This window comes from Esox lucius, chromosome 1, assembly GCF_011004845.1.
Source record: "Esox lucius isolate fEsoLuc1 chromosome 1, fEsoLuc1.pri, whole genome shotgun sequence".
Taxonomy (NCBI): Eukaryota; Metazoa; Chordata; class Actinopteri; order Esociformes; family Esocidae; genus Esox; species Esox lucius.
The window spans coordinates 30745033-30765286 of record NC_047569.1 but is presented as its reverse complement, the minus strand read 5'-3'; the positions used below and the strand labels follow the sequence as shown (position 1 = coordinate 30765286).

The 20254-nt window shown below is 42.6% G+C and overlaps 1 protein-coding gene across 4 annotated transcripts in view; it reads right to left on the bottom strand.

Annotated features, from left to right (window-relative positions):
- Positions 1–6505: 6505 nt before the first annotated feature.
- The window catches only part of nova2 (NOVA alternative splicing regulator 2), a 54258-nt gene continuing 40509 nt past the window's right edge, over positions 6506–20254 (bottom strand). For all 4 annotated transcript variants that reach the window (XM_020048512.3, XM_020048515.3, XM_013133707.4 and 1 more), the window contains one exon: positions 6506–15289. In XM_020048512.3, coding sequence (XP_019904071.1) covers positions 14261–15289 — 1029 coding nt within the window. In that variant the 3' untranslated portion in view covers positions 6506–14260. The remainder of the gene's footprint in view (positions 15290–20254) is intronic.

Below are 20254 nucleotides of genomic sequence, written 5' to 3'. Positions count from 1 at the left end.
AATTCAAATCGAGAAATCATACGTTAGTTAACAAAACTGAATAGGCATTCTGCCAACCACTGGTGCACAGATGACATGTACTGTATATATTCGACCGAATGCTACCGAGCTAGCGTCAGTTGCATTAGTAACTAATGACTAACATGATTTGTCATCAATGACCTGCCGCCTCCACAAACCAGCTGTGTCTACAGCATAAACACCAAATATACAACACAGAGTATACAAACAGCAGGGATACGTGGGGATGTCATTAGCAAAAGTTACCTCGACATTTTCGCCATTTCTATTTTTACTTGATTACATTATTAAAATGTATAGTCAGTGCAAATCTGGCGACAACTCCTTTTAAGCTAAATGAAATTAGGAAATTTGCCCTAACTGGCTCAGCTATACATTATTAGCTATTTGGCTAATTTCTGTCAAACGTAGCTAAAATGCAGCCCATTCGCCCACAAAAGGCCTTAGCTTTGGGACGTAGTTATTTGGGTCTTTGTGTGTCAAAATTATATTAACATGCAAAATTTGCTTTGATGTCTTGAATAACAAAATCGATTCAGTGAGTGTCGATTGAATTTGAGATACTAGCTTTAGCTTTGTCTTGCCGCAAAAATGCAGTAATGTTAAATATTTTTGAAAAATATTTCAATATTTTTTTGGAATTCATTTAATAAACCTTGTGACTATATAGTCAGTTGTTCTATTGAAATCAAATTACAGTAGACGAAAATTACATGAAAAAAAACGAAACAAGCAAGCTAGGCAAGTAGGCTTGTTGCCTATAGAGAAACATTACATTTCGACAGGGTAAGCATTGTCAGCGCAGTGCTTTCCCATTACAAATGTAAATACAAAGATATATTTAGTATAAGTTATTGAAGTAGAAATGTCATCCAGTCCACTGTTACTATGAATAGACGTTTAGTTTTCAGACACTCACTTTGACCGACGTGGCTTTCATTAGCCTCCCGCCCGATATGCAGCAGTTACATATCTCTATTTCTGACTTGCAAAACATTTCAGAACTGCATGAATTGTGGATTCATTGAAGAAATAATTAAATGTTGTGTGCGTGAATCTTTTCTTAAAAATATGCATGCGTGAGTGTGTAGATATACACAGACACAAATGCGTACACATGCCAGATATACTCTCCAAAACCATTGTCGTTTCAAATCTACTTTCAACCCACACAGGCTCAGAATCATATTAACATGCTGCTTTGTGCAGCTATCTTATAGCACCATATTGATACTCACCCCACACAGGATACTAAAATAATATCGCAGCATATTGCCACTCACCCCACATACGGAAATAATACAGCACCATATTGATACCCAGCTCATATAAGACACCAAAATAATACAGCACCATATTGATACTCATCTAACATATGACCGCAAATTTCATACAGCTCCATATTGATACTCATCCCACATAGGACACCAGAATAATACAGCACCATATTGGTACTCACCCCACATAGGACTCCAGAATAATACTGCACCATTGATACTCATCCAACATATTACTTCAAATTTAATACAGCAATATATTGATATTCATCCCAGTAGGACACCAGAAAAATACTGCACCATATTTATACTCACCCCACATATAATGCCAAATATAATACAGCACTATATTGATACTCAACTCATATAAGACACCAGAATAATACAGCACCATATTGATACTCATTCCACATATGACACCAAAATAATACAGCGCTTGTTAGGTTTCCCTTGAATACCGTAGAAAATGTATTTATTAAAGCATTTGCTCAAGAACAGAAAAACAACAACTGCAACATTGCAGAACATATCATGTACCATAAAATTGATAAAGAAATCACTGTACACGCTACAGTGTTTTGAAGTCACAGCTTTTGCATCGCAATTTAAATGTATTTATTCTTATTTATATTTATACACATAATAATCAAACATTCATTAAATTTAAAATACTTTTTGGAATAGTTAAGAATAAAAGGAGTTTCTTAACATAATCTGTAATGTTGGTTAGAAATATTACAACTGCAAAAAAAACAAACATTTTTTTAAAACTCTTACAATCATTGTTCAGTATTTTGCCTGACATAAATTGTTGAATCAATTTGATTAAAATAGTGATCAACCAGATGGAATAAATAAATATTTTGGTCTGTGGAATAAATGTATATTAACTGGCCATGAAGCAAAGTACCATATTTATAACATCACTAGTTACACCTGTCATCCTACCTTTGGATCCTATTACAATGTAACAGACAATTAAGTTCTGTGTAATGTCTGTGTAATGTTAAGTGTTACCAACATACAATAGCCAGCCCAGTTTCCACAATAAGGTACTTAGATTGCTTGGATTCGGTTTGCATGGTTGCTCATCAAAGATGGACAGCTCTTGTACTAGAGGTGCCGGGTTTTAGGGGAAGAGAGGTCAGTTGAGGTTTTCTCCAACCTTGGGGTTTGTTGTAGCTCAGTGTTTTTAACTTTATTTCCAGGCCCAGGAATTTGATTTCTTATTTAAGGAAGGTTACTTGTTAAATGCACAGAGGATGGGTGCAAATGGATGACCGCAACAACTGAATCCTGAAAAACAAGTGATGATTTAGTTTCAAGGTTGCAGTCTCATGACAGTCTACATAGGTGTATCTTTCTTCAATCATAGACAAAGTATTAGTTTCCTGGAAAAACATGCAATAAAAGTTGAAAACATTATAGGAATAGCTCCCAACATTGATGTGAGTCCTCGTCAACTGTTAGAACACAAACTTGGTCTTCCAGAGGAACTGTAAATAAAAATAGCATTTTCTTGTCAAAAAATATACATTCAAATTTCAGAATTATGTATGTTACAAATCATGTCCTTTTTTCTCCACTACTTTAAAATCTGATATATTTGATTGAGAATTATACCCCCAATCGCTATACAACATATTGCATTGAACATATGTTTATCTATTGACTCAAGAAGAGCGAAGGGTGGAATTTATGTAAATAACACAAACCCTGGATTAGTGCAGGACAAGTCAATCATTCATAGTAAACATAATGTTTTTGCACCCTGCCAAAATCTTGGTCAGAAACTTTTTCTCTCTCTCTTCTTGTCCCAACACCTCTTGATGGAACAAATGGCAAATATTTTCTGTCACAACATATTGCAATCATTATTGTTATTATATATATATATATATATATATATATATATATATATTCTGTACTGTAGCAAACCATGCTCTGAATAGCTGAGCACAATTTTTTTAAAATTAACTTCAGTGAGATTCAATTAGACAGTATAGTTGGGCGTGATATGCCAGAGGTCTGGCATCAGGTCTGTTGAAGTTGTAGACAAAGTAGAAAGCGGCCTTTAATGTACACACATGCATCACATCAGCTCAGAGGTTTTGAGTTCTCATGTACTTCAGCCACAGTAAAGCAGGTCTGGTTTACAGTCTAAATTCTGCAAAATGCAAGTTGTACTGATCATTATTATTGCAAAGAAACTAATTATTTTACGCATCAATTAATGCATCTGTAATGTACCTCCCTCCCAAAATTGCCGACATCAACCAACAATGGTCTGCCTTGGCGTCACATTATAAATCAGAAATTCAGTGAGTGTTGAATTTGGAGAGTACGGGCACATACAATTTCATGTGTTTCTGTTTTCTTATACCACACTCTTGGGGTGATTCATGTCACATAGTAGGAGTTAATGTTGACATTAGTTCCATGGTGCATCTGTTATCATGTGGACCCTACGGGGTTTGGTGCTGAGTGGTCTTTGATGTCGTGGCTCCAAGGTCTAGGAGCAGGTAGAAGAACGTGTGACAGTCTAGTCTCTCCTGACATCTTCCCCTCTCACTATTCTCTACATCTTGGTAGGAAGGTCTGTCTGCAAGCCAACGCTAGCATAATCTAAGAAGCAGTAAGCAGGGAGGTGTACAGAGATCTCAGCAACCGCATGCTAAACCGGAAGCAACCAGGCATATAATAACATCTATCCTATCTAACTCCCAAACGAGACTGTTTCATTCCACGAAACAGCTGGTCTGGGATTTACAGGGATTCTTGGGCTCCGGAAGAACAAGGGAATGGAAATCGAGCAGCGAGAATGAGAAGGAAAATCAATGCTGCCTCCGGCAGATGAGATGCACAATTTGTGAGATTGGCTGCATTGGCAATAATGAAGCACAAGCTGTCCTGCCACTACTGTTGTTCCTTGGCAGAAGAGATAGATGGTAGGTATATTGTGGGGCCTAATCTTTTATTGTAGCGGCTTCACCAGATGCCCAGAGGTTTTCACAGAGCCACAAATGGGCTTTACAATGACTGAGCGTCATTCCCATGGTGTGAATAGAATAGTGAAAACAATCCCTTTAATGTTCAGTTATTCCCTATTCATTTCATAACTTACCTCCACACAACTCCTTGACGTTCTGGAAGGACTGACTAAAATCTATCAAGGAGATGAACTAAAACATCTACTGCAACAAAATGCGCGTCCACGTTCTGTGGTTTCTCTTTTCCGTGGCCCATGGGGCTCTTACAAAATGTGGACTGATATTGTCTCATCAGATCGTTTAAACAGACTGACAAATTGCCTTGAATCGATGGCCTGGGAGGTTTATTCAGTAAACCATGAACCCTGCTTGGAACCCTGGAGGTACTTCTTTAGTGTATGAAAGGTTTGTGAGACATGTTTGGTTTTCAGAACATGCTGTGACTGTTAATAACTCTGGAGACTCCCAAAGCGCGTAGAGGTCCAAGCCCATTGGCCGGCGTTTTGCTTGGATCTGCCTGGATTTGCCGATACTACAGATTAGCTGGCCGTGGAGGCATGGTGAATGCAGGGGGTGGTGTTTGCTGGTTGGATGAACTGGTTGGTGCACAGGGATAGGTGGGGGATGAGGATGTCGGAGAGGAAAACCACCCCTATCTTGATTGTGTAATTTGCAAAGTCTTATGTCTACCGACTGAGGTCCCAGTTCTTCTGATTGTCTGGAAAACCTCTGATTGCTATCTTGCAACGCCTCTGATTTCCTGACATTCGTTCGGCATTAAAGCATCATCATGTCCAACATTGTTATTCATGTCCCCATTACCAACCGTAAACCCTCTTCAAATATCATTTATGAGTTTTTAATGAAACTCCACAATATCAAAGTCAACTGAATTAGAACTAGGAGTGTTTAACTTACCTCTTTAGGGATATTGTTAAATAACTATACTGTACATTTTGTTCAATATTAACTGTTTTCCACCGCTTTGTGTATCAGTATGGCACACCAATGTGTATGCCTTGATAAATTCATTAGTAAGACTAATGATGTCTACCTGACAATTAGCTTCAATGGTTTATTATACCCATTTTACCATGTACAAACGAACAAAACCTTTTACAACATGTTCTTGCATTCATTGGTCCAAATCCTCTCTTCCTGTTGATGTCAACACTGACACCAACCCTTTTCTTTTAAAAATTATTATTAGTGTCTAAATCTTGGACTAATTTAACAATAGACCATCCATTCTAACATAAAAAAAAAGAATTATCATTGCAAAAGAATAGTAACATGCAATGACAGATTTACATAAACTCATGTCACATTGAAATTGTCGTTGAAATGTCATGGTTTAGCAATACGTAATCATTTTGTTTGTCCTACACATTCCTTTTCAACAGCATTGGTCTCATTTAAGTTTTAAACAACACAGCAAGTGCCTGCTCCTTTAAGTGGGTGGACATCATCCCTCAGAAGAATTTAAAAGCAGCCATTAGAGGAACGCAGACATTATCATGGTCTTTGGGCTCCATAGAAAGCATTAGGGCAGAATGAACTGGCTAAACGCAGATTGCAGGATATAAAGGTAGATCTAGAAAAACACCCTGAGAATCACTATTTCTCTGTCTGTCTCTATTCTCTTGTCATTAGGTGGATCTTTTTTTCTGGCCCCCGGCAGCTAGAGAGGATGGCTGAGTTGGGAAGCAGGTTGACTGGCAACGCGCTCCTTTGGAGACATGGAGGAGACAGGTTAATGTGGATCTGGTCAAGTAGTATGTTATCGATGGAGAACATCACATGGTGCTGGTGTGTGGTAGGGAATGGCTCAGGAATAGGGTAGTGGTGGAGAGTGGTTTGGTAGGTGGGTGGGTGGGGTTATGAACGAGTCGACTCGGGTCACACGATGAAGTTCCAGCTATAACGTCAGGAGATTCCATTGGTGAATGGAAGCTCTCCAGGTTTTAGCTTTGGTGGACACTGGACAGCCACCCGTCAAAGGCCCAGAGAGCAGCCTTCCCATTTACACTCTCACTCTCTCGCTTTCTCTCTCTCTCTCTCACACACATACATACACACACGTACATACACACGCCATTCATACCGTATGGCCCCGCCCCCAGACTGAGCACATGGTTTCAGGCACAAACTTGCAATGTGTTACTTTGATGAAACTGAGTGTGGTGGGAGGTGAAGAAAAAGACAACAGAAGACAGGTGATGCTAAAATGAACATTTATAATGACTGTTGCTGTCGGAAAATAATAATCCTTAAAAAAAGATTTAATATATATTAGCACTAGATTGCCGACTTCACTGGTAATCCACAAGTCAATAAACACAACTCACTACTTTTTTTTTTTTTTTTACAAACACAATGCTACAGTTACATTAAATATTCAATACTCTTTAAGTCAGTTAATGAATGGTGTTAAAAGCAACCACTAAAATACTAAAAACAAAACAATAATTCACCTTTCCAGTCATTCCCTTGTCTTGTTGTGTTGTCATTTATTAATATATAATAGGTTGAAAATAAATAGCTCATGAAGTGTTATCAGGAAATGAGGCCGGCAGCAAAAAACATTGTGAGTGGAGCACAAAGCTAAGCAATGGTATGGTCAGTCCAGTCTAGCTGTGTCAGATTAGTTCTCTCAGCCTTAGTGAGCACTACGGGAACCTTTGTCATGTTGCCATTAACATTCACCATCGCCCACCTAAAGTATGCCAAATTTACATAATCATAGTTATAAACTAAATCACATGTAAACCATATTCACTGTATTGCAGTAGAGAGGGTTCAACTACCTTTGGTGGTTTGGGAGCAACACTGGTCGTCCCATATGTGTGGCCCACATTTAGTGGAAGGTGTTGAGTCTAACAAGTTCACAACATCGTTTAGTCCTTATACACTACAAAGCGTTACAATAACTACAACTCACTCTAAGCGGAACAAAACTACTGACGAACACAACTATGGAAGCAAATGTAAACAATTCGATCACGAGGATGATTTTCAGCTTTAGATCTTCACATTGAATTCTCTGTTGCGTCTTTTTTTGTTGTTGCGTTCTTTAATCGGAGTGAAGCTAGGATGGCGATAAACATCAAGGAATACAGCAGGTCACACCAATGTCAACACCACAAGCTACTGGAGCAGAACAAATGAATACAAATGTATGGGGTGTATCTTTTCATTTCCTTCTTCCACTAAGTGGATTTTATGCTGCCGGCCCCATTCTGTTGAACACGCCTCTCTTTACAGCTCAACAAAATCTGACAGATATTTACAATGAGAGAAAAAAATGAAATTGTGGAGAAACAGTTGTTTCGTATATTATTATTTTTTTTTGTTTGTCTGTATTTTTTGTGTGGATGATTTTTTATTCCATATTTCTGAGAGTTGTCCCAATAATTAGAAACAAACAAACAAAAAAATCCAATCATTTCAACTAGAATTGCACAGTCTCAAAGAGGTTTGGCGATGGAATGGAGATTTTAAGTCCAAACAGTTTGATGAACATAGAAGGGGAAGAAGGAGGTTCAATAAAGTTCATGAAGGGTGAAAAGTTCAAAGTTCAGAAGACAGAGGATGGCTGCGCAGCGGACGATTACACTCCTCACACCATTCTGAGTGTGGTTTAATGTTAAAGAAAAAAAATCGTCATTAGAAATGGATTTTACATTTTTTTTCTCCCGGCGAAATCAAATGAAGAGGCCTGGGAAGGTGAGGAGAGTGACAAGTGCCCCCAACACTATGGCACACAATCAATGATGTCCTGGAGGTTGAAGAGATGATAGAGAATTAGGAAAAGCAGTTTATGAGAGGTAGCCAGCCTTTACTGGGTTAATCCAGGTCTGCTTTTAGCTCTGGGGTTTTTGATCTGTTTCTTTTGGGTAATGTTGAGGCGTCATGATTGACATCATGTTATGGAGGAACATGCTGGCTTCATGAGGGCGTCCAATGGATGTCCAACATACAAGAAAACTCAAAAAAGTTTGGAATGGTACTGTTTTTTGTTTGGCACTCGGGAGAAACTCTGGGAGGAGGAGAAGGAGGAGGGGGGGGGGCAGGGTTTGGTGGTGTGGGCAGGATCGGAGCAGAAGTGTGGGGGAGTGGTCGGAAAAGGGGGGCAGTGAAAGTGCAAAAAGGGGAGAAAAGGCGGAGTAAACAGGATACACATGAATGGCATTTTGTTATAACTGGTCTAGGTTAGAGAGCGTAGTACAAAGGAAAAACAGAAAAAAAACAAATAGGAACTGAACAGTGATATGACAAATGCAGTCTAAAATTGCTGGTGCTTCAATGGGTACACCCCCAACGGCGTGACTCTGGTGTCCGTGAATGCCTGGCTAGGGGTGGTGAATGCGGGTGAGAGGAGGTGACGGTTGGGGCATAGTCAGGTTTTTGTTTTTTGGGAGTCGAGTGCTAGTTGCCGCGTGCCCATTGAAGAGCAATGACGTCACTTTGGGCAGGTGAACCATAAGTTTGCATTCCTCTGTTGACCTGGCAACATGGAGACATCGCCATGGTGCTGACCTACTGCGGACACAGACAGGAAAGCGAGACAATAGCACATGCACGGCTGAACAGTAAGGCGGCTACTAGGCTAGTGCTCAGCCCCCCAACTCAGTGCACTCTGCAGGGCTATAATGTTCACCCCAGGCTGCACTGCTACTGAGGCGTTGTTGGGAACAGGGATGCAAATTTGGTTGTAATTTAGACTGGGTTACATCATGATTCTTGCTTGTCAAAAGCTCCAGAAATATACAAAAGGCCAATCATTTTTTTGCTTGGGCTGAAACTGCTTTAGTTATTTCCAATCCTTTTTTAACATGCCAAATAACACTATTCAGTAGTCCGGTAGTGAAATAATGTGTGACAACTGGGCAATGGGCCATTTCAAACTTTCCTTTTTTTTTGGGTTTCCCCCTTTTGTAGTCAAAATTATTCTCATGTAACAAGTTCAAATTCTGTAAATATATAGTGTCAGAAACCAAATTCTGGAGAGACCCAAAGGATTGAAAAATGCTAATCTGAACAGCAACAGAGCATAGCAGTCTCAAGTCAGTGTGGTGCTCATGAAAAACACTTAGCCTACGTTTCCTTTCAAAGGAGATTTTCCTTGAAGGTCTAAATGAGAAATATAAAGTGCATATTTACATCGAGACAAGATCATGCTCAGAGGGACCCAAAAGGGGAACATATGGTTAGAATGATACTAGGGCCTTATCTGGCCTACCTGATGTTAATTATTCACACAAAACACATGGACACCCAAGCCCTAAATTCATGATCGAAGAGTGATATGCAAACTTATGCTGGGGTGAGTACATTCATGGACAATATTTCTGTATCTATTGTAAAAAGCAGTACAACTGATGTGTAATTAAGTGATGCAGTTTTAGAGTTTTAGTAAAAGAAGCACAATCAGCAAAAAGGTATTTCTCATATTTGATCAAAAGTTTGTTCAGATCTCTCTAAGAATACTTTAAAGCCTAGACAACATTATGACAAAATATTCATCCTGCCATAAAATCTGACCTTGTTCTAATGGACCAGGTCCCTGCATGTTCTTAGTGAAAACCACACAAGTTTGAAAATGTGTCAAGGAAAATGATAATGCTTTACCATTGTTGGCATGCAAAGATTTGTCTTTAAAATAAACAACACACACCGCCTATTTTTTTTTTAACAGTTTTTGTTTCTTAGATTTTTTTGTCCACGCTTCACTTTTATAACATGCAATATAGACGTGCAAAAAAGATAACATCTATCTTCACAAAATACATTTTCATTACTATAAAAGGCTGTATTAAGAATGCTAACAACTGTTGTAGCATTAACCATGCTAACCTAGCTATATGTTAAGTCCGTCTTTCCCCGGAGTACTGTATCATTCAAGGAAATCTGGATTATTGGCAAACACTTGGATCACAAGATGGCTCCCTTCTCTCATGTCACAAAGTAATAAAGGTGGCATAACAGTTGAACTGAACAGCGGAGTAAATAAAAATCTATTTTATTCTATTCTTTAAATGTCACTTGTACTATATTCCTTAATATTTTAAATTATAAATATGGTTTGTTTGGCACTTTTCACATTTGTTCTTCTTATAAAAGTATGTTTCTGGTCATCTAATGTTCTTTATTATCTCACGCATTTACAGTTTCAATCTGCTAAGATCTATTTTGGCACAGGTTTATTTCGTCAGATTGTTATTACAGTAATTATTATCTTATCAGCATGTATTTCATTTATTACACTTCTTGGAACTAGAACATCCTGCTAAACCACTCCTGCTAGACAAATCAGATATGTTTTAACTTTATTTTTAGTACATCACTTATTAAATAGCAGCATTTTTACAAATGAAAAACAACCGTATTAATGTAAACCTCTTCAACACCTAGATAAATCCAAAACGTTTACAACAGACAGAATCAAAGGACAGGACAGGACAACATGCCACCACTACGTCTATTGCTTCCAGTACTCATCACATTATTTTTTTTTATCAAGATCCCCTAAATTACAAACCAAATAAAAATGGACACTAAAACCCCACCATTGCGGGGTCATTTTATTGAATTAGAAAAAGAAATAAAGCGTCCTTTGACAACCTTTGTTGGCACCTTCTCCAACTATGGGTATTAGATATTGTTCACATTGATTTGTCACAGTAGTAGTTTTGCTTATATCCAATAATCTCTGTCATTTCCTAAGGACTTCAACAAGCATTATTTCCCTTATTCTTCTCGCGGACCTATCTGCATGTGTTTAGTATGCATTTATGCATGTCTTTTAAATGTAGTATAATGTTTTTACTCCCTACCAGCAACATACAAAATAAATGATGCTTCAAGCCACTGGCCAGGGGACAGAATGAAGTCAGTTTCTCCCTCTCAGTCAACTGGTGGCGGGACATATTTCCTACTTACCTACTGATATGTTCTCACTGGCGCTGCCCAAATGCTCACTAACTACAGTCAAATGCTCAGCTCTACAATCAAGCGAGTGTCGCCCTCTCTGCCCTCAAAGCATTAGAAGATTTAGGCAGTCCTTGTTCTGGAGTAGTTGTGGTCTGGAAGAGCAAGCAGACATGCACTGTAACACCAGACGTTGTCACCCATGGAGAGATGTAAGAGGGGGGCTCTGGGTTGATGTGTCAGAATGGGGGTGCACGGAGGTACAGGGGTTGGGGGGGGGGGGGGGTGAGGAAAGTGGATGGTGTTAGATGGGAATAAAGAAGCCTCCTTACCAATCTGTCCAGATATGCGTTCACTGTCGCTCCAATAGACATGGAGAAAAAGCATTCCAATCTTGAGTAATAGTTTGAGGGCACACCATTAGATGGATCTCCTTCAGATTACTGGTCCTCACCAGAGCAAGTCAGATTGTTAAATGTTACGCAACATGTGCCCCCCTCCTCCTTTGGCATTTTAGAAAATATAATTTAAACTGTTTTTCGAAGACAGCAAATACAAAAAGGGAAGTTGGGCAATAGGATTATCTTTGTTTTTGTTCTTGTTTTTACTAGCAGCCCTGTCAGAATGGGGACAAACCTCTGCATACCTCCAACTACTGCTGTCTTGGACTAGCTGAGCATGGACACCTGCCACTCCCCATTCCCAGCCTCCACATCCGTTTCTACGACTACAGTACTCTCGATGCCAAGGCGAGCCAGTGCACATACATGACTACAGATCGCAGTCTCAAGAGCCGTGTTTGGAAATATGAACCCCCCCTTTCAGCGCGTGTCTGACGCTGTACGCAAATGGAGTCGGGACGTGAGTGGATATGATTAGTAGCCTGAAATTTAATATGTACATTTTACCTGCCTCAATCACGCATGTGCCTGTGATGGAGTTCCTGAACTACAGCACACAAACCTGACCGCCATGGGCAGAGAGAAGGATACCCACACTTCACAGTGCATTAACATGAACTTCAGTGTACTCCGATTGCAAAAAAAACAAACAAAAAATCTTTAGCAGCTTATGGCTCTGTAGTGGGCAGTATCCATTGCGTGGAGCGTAGTGGGAGAACCCCTGCTGTTTGCCAAATGCAGAACCCACAACCATTAGGGTTAAAGGGCACGCCCCAACAGAAACGTAGCACGTTACACTTCCCTCGCTCGTCGTGGGTAGCACGACGCTGCTCAAAAAAAGTGTAGGGAAAACGGCTTCTAAACATGCGCTGCCTTCAATAGCTCCGCCACTAATGGGACATGGCCAGGCTGACTGGATGGACCCTAGCGAAACCCTTTCAACTGACAACTTTCCCAGCTTCAGTGTTTGTTCATTTTTCAGTAGTATGTGTGTCTCCTGGCAGGGTCACCACCCAGAGTTTCTAAGTGCTCTTGTTCCTGGTATCTGGCCTGCTGATAGAGAGCCACAAGCAGAAGAGCAGAGCTCGCCGAATATCTGCAAGTAGACATATAGAGCTATAGCCCTGCAGTCCCGACAACACAGGTTAAGCTGGAGGGAAGAGAGTAATCTGAGCTTGGACAACACTGAAACAGCTTTGGGTAGACGTTATTAGAGCACTAAACCTCAGCCAAAATGCCCACACCGCTATTCAGCCTGTGGCGCAAGTGGCATTTTAATTTTGCAGATATGTACTGTAATATAGAGGCTTGTCTGCTTGATTGGACCATAATCTGCCATGTACTGTAGATATGGTATAATCCCATTTGAGCACTGAAATGGCATCCAAGGGAGTTTGTGCGTGCGTGTGTGTGTGCGTGAATATTTACTGTCCTGTTCTTCTCTTCCTGGACACCAACCCAGACGCTAAATCATCAATGTGGTGGTGCCAACGGGGCAGTTCTGGACTTAAATAAAACATATATTACACTATGTGACATACTATCAAATCCACTTAAATAAAAAAAAAATCAAATAAAAAATATAGTCTTTACATTCATGTCAACCTGAATTCACAGATTAGAAAAACAATGAAAAATACTGAACTTTATGGGTGAAATCATATTAATAAATAATGATGATGATATCTATAGTAACTGTAATAATATTAATGATATCGGACTGCAAAACTCGTCGAGAAAAATGCCACAGCCTCTATATCCACGCCCGTGCTACTCTCAACCTTTGACCCGATGAGGTGCACCATGCGTTTCAACCTTCGTCCTACAGAAGAGCCGCGAGCGTCCCGTGAACCAACACGCAGCGTGACATTGCATGCACCTGGTTAAATCTGAACCCAAGGCGCCAGGCTATTGGAAATAGGAGGACAGGCCACGTGTGGACTGCCTCAGGCAGCCACTCATCCCTCCCCTCTACTTCTTTGCCCAAACCAGGGGGGGGGGTGGCCGGGAGAGGGGGAAGGGATGGGGGCACGGAGAGGGGGATATCATCGACTACTGGGATTTTCCTTAGATCTCACACCAAGCACTTGTTTGCAGTCTTATCGGACCCTTATAGGGGAGGGCGAAAATTGGGGTTGGGGGGGGGGGGGGCAGGCTGAGGGACAAATTGAAACTGAAAGCATCTTAAGAAAAAAAAAATTGAGCTCCATAGGAATGGGGGTGGGGGTGGGGAAGGGGCTGATTCCATGGGGGTCGACCCCCAATACCCCCACCGCCCCCCTTTTCCAAACTGTAGCCCGGCAGCGTGCCAGTTTAAAATGGCGTTCACCACTGTCCAGAGAGCACACAAACAAACAAACAACAAAACAACACAAACGGAAACAATAAAAAAAAAAATCCAGAAAGATCAAGACTTAAGTAATAAAAACATATTTACATTTTACACATTTTTTTCTTTGTTTTCCCAACTGACACTTTCTCTTCTCTGAGCAGATTTCTCACTCTGCATTACTTTCAGAATACTGAAACACGAAAAAACGTGTGGACGATTCCTTCCAACATTCTTGCTCTCCTCTCCCTTTCTCTCTTTGCATTCCTCCCCCAGCCCCCACTCGTTTTCCTCCTTTTTCGTTCCCTTTGTTTAGCCCACCTTCTGTGGATTGGTGGCGCGCACACCCTGCTCATACGTGATTCGCTGGCTGATCAGATACTGGGCTGCCTGTGTAGCTGCCGGTGACCCGGTTATGGTAACTTTACGGTTCCGGGTGCCGGGGATGAACTCTCCCTTTTTGGAGATCTGGATCCGGGCTCCGGTCAGTTCCTGATACTCCACTAGCGTCTTCCCTCCTTTCCCCAGGATGGCTCCCACCAGGTTTTCGGGCACGGCGATCTCTACCACGTCCTTCGCCCCGTCCTGCATCTGCTTCTCGGTGGCCATCAGCGAAGACGCCATTAGTGGGGACGAGGCGCTCAGGTAGCCGTTGGTGGCCCCCGTGGCCGCGGCCAGCGAGCCCAGGGTGAAGCCTCCCAGAGAGGCTGCCTGGTGGCTTGCACTGGTGGATGCGTCGCTGGCATAGGACGCCAGGAGGTTAGCTGCGGCGGCAGCGGCGGGATTAGCGCTGGCAGCTACAGCGGCCAGGACCCCCGAGGCGGCGGCGGGGTTGAGCCCCAGGCCCAGGGAGTTGGTGTTGTAGCCATAGCTGGCTAACGTGTTGAGGGCCGAGGTGATGGTCAGGAGGTCATTGCCTGAGAAGCTAGCGCCCATGGTGGTGGGGAAACCGCCCATGCTCTGCATGGTGGCCTGACCCAGGAGGCTGGAGGCGGTTGCCGCCGCGGCGGCGGCGGCTGCAGGGTTCACCTCGGCCGAGTTGGCGTAGGGCGAGCCGGTGGGGTTGGAGTTGGCCACCGGGCCGGAGATGTTAGAGTAGCTGATGTTGAGGCAGCTGCTGCTCTGCGGGTCCTCCTGGATCTTCTGGACGATGATCTCCACGGCTTTCCGGTTCTGCTCGGGCTCCCCGCTGATGGTGACCACCCGCTCCTGCAGGTTGATGCCCTCGGGTTTCTGGGAGAGCTGCACCCAGGCTCCCGACTGCTCCATGACGGCCTTGACCGTGGCTCCGCCTTTCCCAATGATCAGGCCCGCCGTGCTGTTGGGGACAATCAGCTTGGCCTGGGGGAGGGGCAGAGAGAGAGGGGAGGGTTACTGCACTGACCTCACACCACTTTGGTATGGGAGCTCTCCATGACAAAAGGCTCATGTCAACTGAATAAAGGCAGAGGAGGACATTAAGGGAAATGGATGCTCTTAAATTTACCCAGAGCACTGGAGAAGTGAACAGAGGGAATATGATGGAAATACCTGACAGACAGATAGAAAGACAGTGAATCAAGCTTCAAACAGAGGGGATGACGAAGAGAACAGAAGCATAGAAAGGGAGACATGTTCAAGAGAAACGGTAGGCTGCTGTAGCATCGCTGATAAACAAGAAAATGTTGTTTTCATTTCTCGAAACCTAACATTAAAACCCTGAAAGAGTTTCTGGAGAACAGGGAGACTGTGGAGCTGTGAATCACTGGTTAGAAAGCGGATCCTGGTGAAAAGCATTGAGTCCCAGGGGTCAGTGTTACCATGGAAACCCAGCTCCAGCATTCAAGGGGCACTGAAAGGGAGTCAAAGCAACGCGTAGCAAACAGCCCCCCCCAACACACATACACACACATATTCACACAAGCATGTGCGCGTGTACACACACCGCACAATATACAATCTCCATGCAACCATGTGGGTATAGTGTACACAATAAACCCACTGTACACAAACACCCTAAAAACTGACCAGAATGTCTTTAAAAAACCCAGTCTCACAAACACCCCAATAACTGACCAGCATGTCTTTAATAAACCCAGTCTCACAAGAACCCCAATTACTGACCAGCATGTCTTTAATAAACCCAGTCTCACAAGAACCCCAATAACTGACCAGCATGTCTTTAATAAACCCAGTCTCACAAGAACCCCAATATCTGACCAGCATGTCTTTAATAAACCCAGTCTCACAAACACCCCAATAACTGACCAGCATGTCTTTAATAAACCCAGTCTCACAAACACCCCAATAACTGACCAGCATGTCTTTAATATACCCAGTCTCACAAACACCCCAATAACTGACCAGCATGTCTTTAATAAACCCAGTCTCACAAACACCCCAATAACTGACCAGCATGTCTTTAATAAACCCAGTCTCACAAGAACCCCAATAACTGACCAGCATGTCTTTAATAAACCCAGTCTCACAAACACCCCAATAACTGACCAGCATGTCTTTAATATACCCAGTCTCACAAACACCCCAATAACTGACCAGCATGTCTTTAATATACCCAGTCTCACAAACACCCCAATAACTGACCAGCATGTCTTTAATATACCCAGTCTCACAAGAACCCCAATAACTGACCAGCATGTCTTTAAAAACCCAGTCTCACAAACACCCCAATAACTGACCAGCAAGTCTTTAATATACCCAGTCTCACAAGAACCCCAATAACTGACCAGCATGTCTTTAAAAACCCAGTCTCACAAACACCCCAATAACTGACCAGCATGTCTTTAATATAACCAGTCTCACAAGAACCCCAATAACTGGCCCCACCCCCTTCATGTTGTCATACAACTCTGACACCGACTGTGAGAGTGAGGAAGTGTAACTTTGTGATGTGTTCAGGACAATGAGCATGTATGAGGCATTAAGCTGGTACTGCAGCAATGTTTAAAAAAAAAAAATTACAAAAAGTTCACCAAAGCGAGTCACAAAGTTAGTTCCAACGTTAGGAATAATAATCGAATTGAAGGCAATATATGACGGGAGGCTAAGATATACAGGATAACTGGGATGTTACATACATGTCAATAGTATCCTAAGTGTCTAAATTGTACAAGTTTACACAGTGGAAACGGTTCTAAAACTCTTTGAATATGTGCCGGCTGTCACGATGACAAAGAGAAAGCAGAACATCCACCCAAAATGGTAAAAAAAGAAAACCCACTGAGTGTGAAGCGAGGGGGGGGGGGGTGAGGAGACGTGGGAGGAGAAGGGGGAGGAGGAGAGGTAGGGAGGAGAAGGGGGAGGAGGAGAGGTAGGGAGTGGGATGGAGGACAAGGCAAAGATAGGAAGGAGGCAAGGACAAAGAGAAAGAGAGACTGTGTGTGTGTGTTTGTGTCTGTGTGTGTGTGTCTGTGTGTGTGTTTGTGTCTGTGTGTGTGTGTGTGTGGGGGGGAGGCTGGTAATTGGCATAGCCTCCATGTTCTCCTATTGCGCGACTGGGTTTTGATCTTTACTCTTTCTCTCTCAATGTTTGCCGCAGTTCCACTGAAGCCATCAACACTTCTTAACAGAGGCTCTGCTGTAACCTTGATTCTGTAGCATGGCTGGCTGTGGTGCACTGCAGGGAATTTAAATAGAAATGGGACTGGGTGAAGATAATACCTCGATTTCAATCTATTACGTTTTTATGTAAGTGCTTGTAGTCTTTTTAAAAAAAAAATTTTTTTCCATATTTAGTTATGACAGTAATGAAGAATGGTATCACTGGTATTAATGTTTTGTTTGTTTAGGGAATATGAAAGGGTCTTGTATTAGTCCCTATATGGATGTGGACATGGAAGTGTCATCTAAATTGGTCTTGGATCAGTGGAATTCCTCATCCATTTTCTCATAACCGATTATTCACACCACTCCCCCAAAGTCTTTGTGGGAGACATATCTGCCTCCTTTTCATTCAAGCACAAATTTTGAGATGGTTTTATGGAGGTAAGTAAATGAGTGGGGGAGTGAAAGAGGATGAAAATAATCTTAATATATTTCGCATTGCACACACACACACACACCCACACAGATTTTGCATGTTGTTGGATTCAATATACAGTATAACAATTCCAGTCTGACTCCTCTGACTTAGCTTGTAATGATTAGAAGTGTAATAAATAATAATGAATAACTGTATGATATAATACAGTGAAACCCAGGACTGCTGAAGACCAGGAAAACCCATTCACTTCATCTGCAATATTTACCAGACAGTTCAACACTGCAACACCCCTCTCAGCTTTTCCGTCGTGGCAACCTATCTATGTCATGGGCGGCCATTTTAATCTGAAGCAATTGTATACATAAATGTAAGTCTATACAGCTATCTGATGTCATATCCATGGCATACGTCCTCATATGCCACGGGGGTCAGCCAATCAGCATTCAGGATTCAAACCCCCCGGTTTATTAATGTATATACGTGTATATGTGTGTGTATATATGTGTGTGTTTATATATATATATATATAAGGATATATATATAAGGATGAACATTTGGTTTGTGCGTCAGAGCATGCTGCTGATTAAAATGTAGGGTTAAGAATAGAGCAACGCACAGATAATTCTAATAATTCTGCTGAATGTGTCTAATGGTTGGGAAAAGGCTGAGAGAATGAAGCCTCCTTCCTGTTACTTATAAGAGACACAGATAGAAGGACAGATAGCAGGGAACAGGAGTCTGCTGCTGTTTCATCAACTATGGCCAGTCATTCATTGTGTGCTGTAGGATGATGTTTAGTGACTGGGGTGGAATGGGGGGCCAGGACGGTGTTTGGTTAGGGGGGTGGATTGGGACAGGATGGTGTTTGGTTGGGGGGGTGGATTGGGGGACACAATGGTGTTTGGTGAGGGGGGTGGATTGGGACAGGATGGTGTTGGGTGAGGGGGTTGGATTGGGACAGGATGGTGTTGGGTGAGGGGGGTTGGATTGGGACAGGATGGTATTTGGTGAGGGGGGGTGGATTGGGAAAGGATAGTGTTTGGTGGGGGTGTGGGTGGGGACAGGATGGTATTTGGTGAGGGGGGTGGATTGTAGACAGGATGGTATTTGGTGAGAGAGGCTGGATTGTAGACAGGATGGTTTTTGGTGAGGGAGGCAGGATTGTAGACAGGATGGTTTTTGGTGAGGGAGGCAGGATTGTAGACAGGATGGTTTTTGGTGAGGGAGGCAGGATTGTAGACAGGATGGTGTTTGGTGAGGGGGGGGGTTGATTGGGGACAGGATGGTATTTGGTGAGTGGTGGTATAAAGGGCCAGGCAGAGCTGATTGGGAGCAGAGATAATAGGGACAGAGATTGCTGAGGCACAGAAATATGTCAGAACTAGCTTTCAGAGATACCGCACATTAAAACAGACCAACATGCCCTAGAAGTGAACAAAGCCAACATTCGCTTAGCAACGCGATAAAACAGCGTAGTTTGCTAGACCACTACCATCTCCGACAGAGCACTTGCTTTCAGTTGTAGTTTTCTGTCACGACCGTAGCTTGACAGAATATACTTAAGAGAGCTCCACACCCGCAGTTCATCGCCCTGCTACAGTTTACTGAGGGGGCTCAGCCCACATCTCTTGTATGTCAAGGGTGAAGGTCTTACAGTGAGGATCCGGCTGGGCCGTGTTGTCTGTGGATGCCAGAACCACAGCACCCCCACCCTGCCCGGGCCCTCCATCCCCAGTCACTTCACCTTGGGACATGGAGCAACTGTTGCCCCCCACCGCTCCCAATGTCCACCCCGAGACTGGGGCCTGATCCATGAGCGGGGGTCTGATCCGTGAGCGGGTACCATTTGCACTTTGAAGTCTTAAGCGCCAGACTTTGGGTTAATCGCCTGTCTCTTGATCCCCAGGCTTAGCCGCTCCTCGCTGCCTCATCTGCCTTTCAGTGTGTAGCTTTCTCTGAGGCTGGACAAAACCCAGGTTAAAAATAACACAGCGGACTCCTCATGCAGCCGGCAAGCCGCTCCACTCCAACGGCTGACAGCCAGAGTTTTGAGTGATGGACCTTCTTCCTTGGATCCCTGATGCTCAGTACACAATCCAAATATGATAATGAAAATAAAAATGAATGAGCCTCGAACTGAAGCACTGAGGCACTCTGGTATGCTAGCCTGATGTATGTAACTCTTGTCATTCATCTTTAAAGGGATGTGTTTTTCTTTAAAAGGACGTGTTTGTCTTTAAAGGGATCATTTTTTCTTTAAAGGGATGGATTTGTGGTTGTGGCTGTAAAGATTATCGTTGGTTGTCATCTCAACTCCTTCCTGT